Source organism: Carettochelys insculpta, chromosome 9 (assembly GCF_033958435.1).
Source record: "Carettochelys insculpta isolate YL-2023 chromosome 9, ASM3395843v1, whole genome shotgun sequence".
Taxonomy (NCBI): Eukaryota; Metazoa; Chordata; order Testudines; family Carettochelyidae; genus Carettochelys; species Carettochelys insculpta.
In genome coordinates this window covers 63,587,122-63,599,257 of record NC_134145.1, presented here as the reverse complement: position 1 = coordinate 63,599,257, position 12,136 = coordinate 63,587,122, and the positions used below count along the sequence as shown (strand labels likewise).

Below are 12,136 nucleotides of genomic sequence, written 5' to 3'. Positions count from 1 at the left end.
CCTCAAATGAACTGGTGTGATCAAAGGTAGAAAGTACATGTGGCTAGAGATGCTAAAAAAGTGCTATCAAAAACAGTGCTGGTAAATGAAACCTCTCTGCCATTGCCAGTACAAGTGAAGCAAGAAACGAGAGCACAGGAGCAAAGTGACTTTCTTCTCAGGCACGCGCGCGCACACACACACACACACACGATGATGAAATGGGGCAGTGACCAGCAGAAAGCTTCTTACCTTCATTGGTGTTTTCTGCATCTCTCGGGTTTATAGTTGACGCTGCTTGGACTGTCTCATGTACAGTCCCACCTCTGGAGAGTCCAGCTGCCTTCCACAATGTAGTTGCCCAATAACTGGATTAGTGGTTTATCAACAGTTGGGTTTTTCCATTCAGAGGTGTGATATTTTGGGACACACTGTTACATACCAGAACAAAATCACGTCTCACCAGTGGCTGCAAACAGCCGTGTGATGTGTTAGGACCTTTCAATTGTTGACCACCTTAGACATCAACAATCCCAAGATCCAGAACACTGTTAACCAATTGGATTTCATATGCAAATACATAACTCTGGATTGGCTCAGCAGTCGGGTTGGGCAAGGTGCTGTGTGTGGAATTTTCCCTCTCTCTACCTGATTGTCTGTGCCTAGTCCCTAGATCAGGGGTCAGCAACACAAATCCACGGGTCCAGGTTTAATGCATCCAAGGGTCCTGAGGGAACTGGCAGATGTCATTGCAGAGCCTTTGGCTATTATCTTTGAAAACTCGTGGAGCTCAGGAGAGGTCCTGGATGACTGAAAAAAGGCAAATATACTGCCCATCTTTTAAAAAAGGAAAGGAGGACAAGGCAGGGAATTATAGATGGGTCACAGCCTTACCTCAGTCCCCAGGAAAATCACGGAGGGGAGCCTCAAGGAATCCATTCTGAAGCACTGGAAAGAGGGGAAGTGACCAAGAGTAGTCAACATGGATTCACCAAGGGCAAGTCGTGTCTGACCAATCCGATTAGCTTCTATGATGAGGTAACTGGCTCTGTGGACATGGGAAAGTCAATGGATGTGAAATACCTTGACTTTAGCAAAACTTTTGATACAGACTCCCACAATATTCTTGCCCATAAGTATGAATTGGATACATGGACTGTAAGATGGATAGAAAACTGACTAGCTGGTTGGGCCCAACAGGTAATGATCTATGTCTGGTTGGTGGTTGGTTTTAAGTGGAGTGCCTCAAGGATTGATTCTAGGGCCAGTACTGTTCAACATTTGTATTAATGACCTGGAGAAGGGGATAGATTGCCCCCTCAGCAAATTTGCGGATGACACCAAGCTAGGGATTCAGGTAGATATATTGCAGTGTAGGGCTCTAAAGAGGATGGAGAAAGGCTATTCTTAGTAGTGACGAATGGCAGAACAAAGAGCAATGGTCTGAAGTTACAGGTGGGGAAGTGTAGGCTGGATATGAGGAAAAACTATTTCACCAGAAGGATAGTGAAGCACTGGAATGCATTACCTACAGAGGTGGTGGAATCTCCATCCCTTGAGGTTTTTAAGTCCCGGCATGACAAAGTCCTGGCTGGGATGATCTAGTTGGGGTTGATCCTGCTTTAGGCAGGGGGCTCAACTAGATGACCTCCTGAGGTCCCTTCCAGCCCTAGGATTCTATGAACCCCCAGTATGAGTGCCAAAAGTGGCACGCGAGCCAATTTCATCATCATGCAAGGCAGGAGCTCAGCCCTACCCTTCCTCCCCCAAGCAGCCGGGAGCTTGCTCAAAGCCATGCTGCCTGTAGATTAACAGAAGACCAGGTAATACTACCAACCACCACCTAAATGGTAAAGGTCTGGATCTTAATTTCTTTATTAATGAATTAATGTGGTAAGTAGGACTACTGGTAACTTGAAAAAGTATCACTGACACTTTGACCATACACAGAGGTCAAAAGATCAAATTTCAGCACTCCACCTTGGAAAGGTTGCTGACCCCTGATCTAGACAACAGAGCTCACTGGTAACTGTCTGGCCAGGAAGGGAATTTGTGCCACTGTCCCTTGTCGTGCTTTGGGGACCCAAAAATGGTAGAGCACTCCCATCCTGAATACTGGAGGGCGTCTCCGTGCACGTTACCTTTCTGCTCTGTCTCCTGCTCAGTGCGAATGTGATACAGGGCAAGCAGAAACAACACTTACCTGGAGCAGCGTTTCTCTCTCCTACAACCTTCTGTGTTTGTTTTCTTCACTCTTAGCAAGGAGGTGAAACCTCTCTCTTAGGTCCTTATTTACTCCCTTTCCCCCTACCAAGAGGACAAGCTTGTTTCAGGAGAAGCAATAACCTTTATGCCCATTCAGCGGGGATCATCTCCAACCCCACCCTGAAGGCCAGCTGGGGGAAACTGAGTCCCGGGGGACAATAGCCGTTCTGAGGAGGTAAAAGCCTAGAAACCATTGAGAGCGCTGAGCCTCTCAAATGGTCCTTCAGACAACAAGTGCAGGCAGGACAAAATGGTATTCAGCCCCATCACTGGCACCTTCCTTGATTACAATTCTGCCCAGCGCCAAGAGTGGGTACAGCTTGTTCACACAGCTGGTTTCCGCCCTAATTCAGGGGTGACAGCTAACCCAGCTGCAACCCTAGCACTAGCTACATGCAGGGTTTTAGCAATCAATTCCCACTGTCCCTGACACCGGCACAGCCCCACTGGAGGCAGCTGTGGTAGGAGCCCTGCTCTAGATGAGGCTTCCTTAACAACTGGGGTCTAGCAGCCTATCAGCTAGGGTTGCCCACAGCAGGTCTGAACATCAGTGTGAGACACAGGTGGCTCGAGGCTCTGGCTTAGAAGAATGACCAGAAGAATTCCATTTCACTGCCGATTGTAGTGTTATCGAGGGAGAGACTGGAGGAGACTGTACCCCAGTCCATCTCTGATTAGCTGGCTATCACCTCCTTCACAATGTCTACAAAAAGGCATCCAGCTTGCTGCATTCTTGGGCCTCCATGAGCCCTTCTGAGCCACCATCTCGTGGTGTGGGAGATCTCCTGGCAGCCTGACTGGAGTCCCAGCCACACCTCCCTCATCTGCTGTATTCCATTTCTCATTAGAAAGGATGCCAAGTGCTTCAGTAGACTCCAAACAGTTCCTCGCATGGGGTCTCAATGGATGTATTTTTAAGAATCGGTGGTTAAACATCTCCCTTTAGAAAAACAGCGCACGCAGATTTACAGCCAGGAGTTTGGTTTATTTGTGACATCTGAAAATAGAATCTTTTCATTTACAGTCTACTGCAAACGAGAGGTAATTTAAGCAAAGCTAATGCCGATTGGGTTTAATACAAAGCAGATGAAATACTGATGTTAGGATGACCTTCCAGGAACTGCTGGAGGAAGCCGCCTAAATAAAAGACAAAGAAAGAACCCCAGATTCATTTGGTTGGGGGTGGAGGGGTGGGAAAGATTGATTTAAAAAAAAAAAAGTTAAAATAAATTAAAATGTTACATACACAAAACTGCCAGAAGAAAGCTGGTTAAGATAAAACACCCACAACATGCACTGTGAGGGGGAAAGCCCGACTAAGAACTGCCATGTTTGCATCAGCTTGACTTGTCAACACAGCCTGCCCATTGATCAGCAGTGTTTCATATCTACCCTACAGCAAGTCCAGCTCAGAGTACGGAGGTTGCTGCTTAGAGGTTTTCTGATTTTCTTGCAGTAGGCAACATTTGCAGGAGGGGCTTCCCACCAGCTGGCCATGTAGCTTGGGCCCTTCTCAGAGCCACAGTGCTAGTCCTACTGCTAGAGAGCTGAAGGATACAGTCTATTGCATCTCAGCATAAAACACACTTCCTAATGGGGGAAGTTTCAAGAACACCTTAGGGATTCTGATGGAACTAGAAGTGGTAAAATCAAAGGGGTTACCAGCCTGGACATAACTTCGAACACAAGAACATCAGAAATGGGTCAGACCACAGGTCCATCTAGTCAGCATCCTGTCTTCCAAGAGTGGCCAATACCAGGTGCCCCAGAGAGAATGGACAGAACAGGTAATCAGCAAGTGATCCATCCCTTCACCCATTCCCAGCTTCTGGCGAACAGAGGCGAGGGATACCATCCCTGTCCTTCCTGGCTAATAGCCATCAACTGTTCTGTCCTCCATAAAACTATCTAGTTCTTTTCTGAACACTTATAATCTTGCCCTTCACAACATCCTTTGGCATTGAGTTCCACAGGTTGATTGTGTGCTGAGATAAATACTTCCTTTTGTTTGTTTTAAACATGTTGCCCATTAATTTAATTTGGTGGCCTCTAATTCTTGTGTTATGAAAATGGGTAAATAACATGCCCATATTTACTTCTTCCACACAAGTCATGGTTTTATACACTTGTATCATATCCCTCCTTAGTTATCTATTTTCCAAGCTGTCAAGTCCCCACCTTATTAATCTCTCCTTATATAAAGGTTGTTCCACACCCCTAATCACTTTTGCTGCCCTTTTCTAAACTTTTCCTAATTCTAATTAATCTTTTTTGAGATGGAGCAACCACATCCACATGCTGTATTCAAGATGTGGGTGTACCAGGGATGTATAAAGAGGCAATAGGATATTTTCTGTTGGATTATCTATCCCTTTCTTAATGATTCCCAACATTCCACAGGCTTTTTTGACACAATAAATATTTTCAGAGAACTACACACAATGACTCGAGACATTTCATGAGTGGTAAGAGCTAATTTAGACCCCATCACTGTATATATACTGTTGGGTTATGTTTTCCAATAGGTATTACTTTGCATTCTGTCCAGTAAAGCTGGCATGTCCTATTTTTGAGACTGGCTGTCCCTAAAAAGGGCACTCAAAGCTCAGCAGGTCCCAGCTGCGCATTCAGAGGAATCTGATAAACTGGAATGGTACTGCAATGATGAAAATCACTGTCTCCAGTAACAGGGGAAGGCTTCACCTTGGGTGAAAGAAATATTAAACTACTGCCAAGGCTGATCACAAGTCATCAGCAATGCGCTGGATTCTCTGCATGGCTTGCAGGAGGCTGCGGCCAGGAGTAGCATGTCGTGAGAAGAAGTTTGCTGAGCTGTCAGCATGGACATTACTCAGTTGAAGAGGGAACCTAGATTTCCTGATGCTTCTGAACATGCAGATTCAGTGCTGCAGAGTGAAATTCCCCTGGGGCACAGAGCCAGCAAACATACCATTCCAGTCCTGCAGTATGACGATAAATTTCACTCAGGGTGTGTAATTTTAGTGGCAATTTTTATTAAGCAAGTGTGCCAATGCTGCCCAAAAGTCACCCGCCGAGCTTCTAGCAGCACACCCCTGCTGTACTCTCATTCGCCCCAAATGGGGCAGACTCAGTTATACAAGACGCTCTCTTGGATTGCTTTTCTCCCATCTCCCCTGTCACAAAGCAGCATTTCCAGAGCTACCAGTAATTAGCAAAGCTCCCACACTTGCTGCTTGATAAATCCCTGGCAGGTATGCTGGAGGGTTAGCACTTCAAAAGATGACAAGAGAAGGGCTGCAGCACAATCACGTCAAAAGACCAGTGAGGATCTTGAGACACCCAGAAAGTAACGACAGACACCCAGCCAGTGGTTACCTTTATTTCAGGTTCAGAAATGTCGTACGACATCCTCACAACAGGCGTATAGGACCTTCAGTAAACATCAAGGACTCGGATCCAGTCACAGTGGGCAAAAGCCCAAGCTGGTAATATACATAATGCAAAACCAACGTCCAGTGTTGCGGCACATATTAGCGAGGCCGTTAAAATACAGAGAAAAACTGGGAGAAGAATGGCGCACTTGCTCCTCACAAAGCCATGACACGGTGTACATCATTTTGGATGCATGTGAACAAAACAAACAGCAGACAACATGGAACACATCACATATCAAGCAAGTGCGTTGGGCTGTCCGGGCGGGAGAAGCCATCTGTATCCACTCGCCTGGAGACAAAGCAAGAGGAAAGACGGGCAGAGTAATAGTCATTTACAAAACAAATCTGAGAGCCCAGTACAGGGATCAAGACAAAAGCAGGACATAAGCCTCACATAAGAGCAACCCAGAGAATGGAACACCTCTTCAATACCATCAGTGCAAAACACATCTGCTTTCAGTAGATTGGTTTTCTGTTCTTAAAACAAATAGCTCTATCTACCAATCTCTCTCTACTGTATCCACATAGTTTTAAACAGAGGTTTGCAATATAGATTATAATATTTTCTATGTTCTGTTCTAACACAAGATGGCACATACAAAACACACACAAAAATCTCTTAAAGGCTTTCTGAGTAAGTGCAAGAAGAGAGGCAACAAAGGAGGCAGATACTGACTACAGCTAAGCCCTCCCTTTAACAAATGCTCCATGTCTTTGAAAGGTGTAGTGGGAGTCCTCAGGGTTACTTGGAACGCAAGCAAGCACATTACACCTCTGCAGCTGTGAGGCCAACCCTGACTATGCTCAGTACAACACACTGAGAGCTAGGCTTTGCCTAACCAAAACAATGGAGGAGCATCAGCCTGAAGGCAAACTAGAAGTGGGCATCCAACCACATGGCCACGGTTCAATAAATAGGGGAATGGAGATCGCAGAAGTCAGTTGTCCCTGGTCCATCTCTCCACACGCACAGCCAGCTGAACTTCCCCAGCCCTCCATTTCTTTTAAGTTAACTGCAGGAAGAGGCTCATCCTCTACAGTCAGTCTTCTGAGCTTCTCTAGAGCCAGACTAATGGAAGAACAACAGTCTCTGACTGTGCGTCTGTGATGGGGATCTGAGGTTTGCATGCCACTGTAGAGGTGCCTTCGGTCTGCGGACAGTGACAGGCTACCTTTCTTAGACACTTCCCTACTGGCACACAGAGGCAGAAATATTCACAAACAGCCCAGTGATCCTTCCAGCGAGGAGTGTGAGCTGCTGCCGGGGATGTTTCTGGTGAGAACATTGGGGAAGGGGCACAATCAGGATGACCAGTAATGAAGACTCCAGTTTCACACACACTCATGCTTGCAAACATGGGCTATCATTATAAAATGAATCTGTATTGGTAGACTTTTTTGGTAAAGAATTTAGAATTGCTGTTTCTTGAGACAAGTAGCATATTCTGAACAAATGCATAACTATCAGCTTAAGATAAAATTATCAGAGTCTGTGGATTTGGTGTGCTTCCTTCCAGAAGAGTTTTTGCACTGTTTATCCTTTGGGATTATGGACGAAAGAATGTTCTTTATTTTGCGGCAGAGTTTCGTGGTGATGGATAAAAACAAGCCCAAATCACTTCACCTTCTTTAGCCTTTTTCTTCAGTACAAAGTGAGTGCAAAGTACAGGTGAGATGTGATCCCATTCTGATTCCTATACACTTGCTTTGCACTGAAGCAGATGGTTACAAAAAGTGCAGGGCAACTGAGAACTAAGTCCAGTATGTTACAGGCCTGATTCCCATCTTGGTTATGCAGAACTGACTCTGCTAAAAATCCAGCAACTTAAGTGAAGTTACTCTAGATGTATATCACTGTACATGAACTGGAATGAGGCAGAGGGTGAGCAGTTTAAGATTTATCCACAATAAAAATTATTAACTTGGCTTAACTTTAGTCTGTTTTCTTCAAAATGTAGCTGTGTCAAGCAGATTTAACTGGACGCTCTTTCCTGTGCTTTTTGAAAACACACATTTTGTTTTTTTCTAAATCCATTTCCAATGCCAGACTTAAAAGGGCACTAAAATAGGGCTCTATTATAGAAGCTGGTTGCATATTAAAATTTGGAAGGACTGTTGGCAATAAATAGAGGGTTTGCCTACAAAGCACACCCTACTATAGCGCTATATAAGTATCATAAATAATGTGTTACATATTAAGTGACAGAATATGGTGCAGTGGAGGACACCAAAACATCACTGAAATGCAACCTTTTACACTACTGAATTTAAAAGGTACAATTTCTTTTTGCTTTAAAGATGACAGGGTTGTTCAGTATTTTAGCACATTCTTCAAGTTGTCATTGGACACGTAAGGCGTTCATGCAGATCACCAACATGCCAGAGTCCATTTTGGCAGTGCTTAAAACACTGGACTCTAGCCTTTACTGGTGCATGTTCTGAGCGTACGGTTAACAGGAAATTAAAGTTAAGCTAATACACAAAGCACGCTGCTTTCCCAAGTTATGCTCTCATATGTAGCAGAAAAAACAGTTTGTTTCAATGGTGGACACAGTTATTTTATTAGCAGTCTGGGAATAGTTAACAGGAGAAATGCCAATTGATTGTGTTTCTGACAGGATCCCTGCCAATCAATGAAAAACTGTGTGTTGTAGCACTATATACACCCTCACTACATTAAATTTATTAAATTGGTTCGTTAGAGTGATGGCCTTCATAACCACCATCTGTCTTCCCTTAGTAGCTGTAATAACACAATATTTGCTGAAGACATCAGGCCAAATTCATCTCTGGTTTATCCAGTTCATCTGTTCTACAAGAGGGAGGGAAATGTCCTGATCCTTTTAAAATGGCATGTTAACTAGGTAACTTTGTAAATAACAACAAGCAGTAGGACCCTTGAAAAGGACAAGCTGTTAAAATAATACATCTCCAGGAATATACCTGAGCACATCTCACTTATTTTCGTTGGATAAAAGGGGCTATCGTACCAAGGCACTGGGCTTTCAATGAATGAAAATGCAAAATCTTTCCATGGTGGAACTTTGACTCAGGGTTTCAACAATAGTTGAAAATGAGATCACCTTTGACCAAAGCCTTTGCTCCAAAGAGCACTCTCTGCCGAGAAAACTCAGAGCCAAGTCTGAACTCTGTGACCGGGATCAAAAGCTCATTTAATTCATGGGTAAGGAATTGGTGGCTCAGTTGCAGATATTCAGATACCCAAGCTCTTCCAGCCTCTCACGCCAAAAATGCCAAATAAACCACCCACTTACTCCCCATTTTGACACCCTTACTCATGGCCTATTACATTTGCACACGTCTCTTCTGAGTTCAGTGGGAATGCCAACATGAGGAAGTACTACTCAATGGGAGCCAGGGAGTCAGAATCTGACCCTTACCAATTATTAAAAGACCGGCTCCCCCTTGCCCTGTACAGAGGAACACAGAGAGAGAAACTCTCCACACTATACATCTTCATTTCCTTAGCAACGTTCCTCACAACTAAAGGCTTCTCATGTTGAGAAGCTACAGTGAAAGTAACCATCCCGCAGGCTTGTGACTGAGACAAACAGGCATGTATAATTATCGGTGTGCAGGAGCTTTTAATTACAGGCAACTTTGTTTTTCTCAGCCCAGCTGGCATTTAAGGAAGGAAATGTGTCCAGCTAGAATCCCAAACTCCAGAAAGCCTTTCTTTAAACAATTTGACATAGAAACCTGGAAGTGACTCATGAAAACAAGACATCCCTTTGAAATGAGAAAGAGGCAAACACTAAGCACTGAGTCAACACAAACACACAGTAGAGCAAGCCCTCGCTGGGTTGCGGAGAACTGAGAACAATCAAATGCCTGAATTAATAGAGATGTCAATACACTAGTTAATAAATCAGAGGTTTCCAAGAGGGAAAGTCAAGGCATCATAGACCTTCCCCCGGCATTTCAGACCTCATATGCAATGCAGAATGGACAGATATGTTAGTAAAATCAGTTACTTGCCTACAGATGTCCACACATGCGACTATAGTTTGGTTATTGCAAGTTATCAAGCAAGTTGCTTCCATACATTTGGTTAGCACTCAATGGCATGCCAGAAGCATCACTTAATCTAACAGGGATGAGTCTAACGGCCGAATTACAGTGGGTCGAGTGGGTGAAGGGGGTGGTCTTCGGCTAGAGAGAGAGAGAGAGAGAGAGAGAGAGAAGAAGCAGAACCACTGAGTATGAATCTAACTCTTCACTGCTGCAGCATTTTAGTATTACTGCATTGTCATACACATATAGCTCCATGCAACATTTCTCCTGCCATTTACAAGGAAGCAGGGCAGCCCATAAGCACTAGCAATAGGTAAGAAGGTAAAATGTTCACTGAACAGCTCCTTTGTCATTGCACATGCACAGGAGAGCCAACAGCCTCTGTAAGCCCCAGGGCAAGTCGGGAGGGCAGCTCTATGCTCCTGGAAGGGGAAGGGCTGAGGACAGCCAGTCCTCACTGCCACCTACAGCACTTCACACCAGCTCCTGCTATGTGGACCCCACCAGGAGAAGTTAAAATGATAATCAAGGGAGCGAAGGCTGTGTTAGAGGACCTGAATATAAGAATGGCCACACTGGGTCAGACCAAAGGTCTGTCTAGTCTATGATCCTGTCTTCCAACAGAGGCTGATGCCAGATGCTCCAGAGGGAGTGAGTAATCACCGAGTGATGGCCCTCCAAGCCTGGGCAGCTTTAGATACAAAGCCAGGCACACAGGAAGATTTGACGCAATTTCCACTCCAGAGCTATGGAAGCAGAAACTGGCTTTTTCTTTCCAGATACATCCAGTGTTCAGAGACAGCCTAGCACCAGCCTGCCAGCTTTGAACCCTCAAAATCTGTGCACGTTCTAATTCCATTTGGGCAGCTGTTCCATCCTGTCTCCCAAATCAAATACCGACCCCACTGCCATTTGCTATAGAAAAAATGAGCAATGAATGCAACTAGGACTGGGGTTGCTATCTTCAACAGCCATTACCACTGTTTTAGCTTTTTTTCCCCCAAAGAAGACCATAATATTGCTTTGGCAAATTGCCTGCCCACAGAGACTGAGTGGAAACAAAAGAACAACAAATCACCTCAGCTTCTATGTGGGACAATCCACAGCTCCAGATACCCTCCAACCACACACACTGAAAGATCTTCCACTTGACTGCTGCTCTGTAACCATACCTAGAACCAGGTTTATGTTCTGAATACAACAGGAATTTTGGATGTGCGTAGAAGTGCCTCCTTTTGTAACCACAATACCCAGTAGGTTCAGCTCTCGTAAGCTAAGCAGCTTTACATTTAGGAATTGGGTGAGAGGCCTCTCAGAAAAAGCTAGGTGCTGCAAGAGGCACAGAGGATTCACTAGGTAACGTGTGACCCTCCTGTTCTGATAATAAACCAGTGGGGCATAGAATGCCCTTTGCTCCTGGAGTCTAGAATGGAGTCCTTTGCTTCCATCTGCACAGCTCATTAAAGAGCATGAAAAGACTCTCACTTTAGTAGGTTTTGGACAGAACTGGTTACACACAGGGTAACTCCACTGTCTTCACAGGGTCCTGGCCCCACAGCTGGGGGAGCTGGCGTGAGCATGTCACAGAGCTGGTGCTCAGGGATGGGAACCTCCTGGCCCCCCAGCCTCCAAAATCATTCAAGCTGCACTTTCTGTTCAACCATGCACTAGCTGAGGGGTTCATGGGAACTGGGGGGCCCTGCTGCAAGTGGTGGGTCTCTCAAGTACTGAAAGCCATGGCCTAAAAGAAGGAAGCACCAAAATGCAGAGTCTGCAGCTGCCTAGGGCTAGTGCTGAGGATTTAGGGTCCCAAGTGCTGTCTTTTCAAGGTTCAAGAATGCTCAGCCTTGGAAAACCACCCCTTCCATAGCTCTTGGCCCCACGTCTGTAGCCAGAGAAGCGGCAGGTGGCTCTGTGACTACTGGGCCATTAGGCTAGGAGCAAATAAAGAAACTGGAGTTAACCTCCAGGAAGAACTGTCACCAATATTAGGAAAGAAATGTCATGGGGGGCAGGAAAAGAGGATGCAGGGGAGGCTTACAGGGGAAGAACAGCTCCAGCTGGCTGGGGAACACAGCCAACCTAGAAGGGAAAGAAGCATGGGGAGAGATGGTGGTGACCAGACACTAGACTAGCGTGTTGTTGGGAAGTGAAGGAGAAAGGCAGGGACTTCAGGTTCCCAGCAGCTAAGTGCTCACCTTGGGGGAATGGTGTTTGCAAGTGGCTTGCTCAGACGGGGCTTTGGGAGGGAAATGGTCCTGATTCTGCTTCCACTGAACCCCACTGGTACGAAAAGTGCTTTGAAGATGAAATGCGTGAGCATCAGCATTCACTGAATGGGGACTCAATAGTCACAGCACGTTTACACTTGAAGAGGTTTGTTCTGCTTTGTGTGTAATTCGTATTTCAACACGCTGACCTGTGGAGAAATAGGAATCTTC

General features: G+C 45.3%; 1 protein-coding gene across 3 annotated transcripts in view; it reads right to left on the bottom strand.

Annotated features, from left to right (window-relative positions):
- Positions 1-2,301: 2,301 nt before the first annotated feature.
- DNM3 (dynamin 3) overlaps positions 2,302-12,136 on the bottom strand; it is a 209,824-nt gene continuing 199,989 nt past the window's right edge. For 2 of the 3 annotated variants that reach the window (XM_075003531.1, XM_075003529.1), the window contains one exon: positions 9,764-9,833. In XM_075003531.1, coding sequence (XP_074859632.1) covers positions 9,764-9,833 — 70 coding nt within the window. Of the gene's footprint in view, positions 3,382-9,763; positions 9,834-12,136 lie in introns of those variants that run through there. The other variant, XM_075003530.1, reaches the window with a different exon arrangement.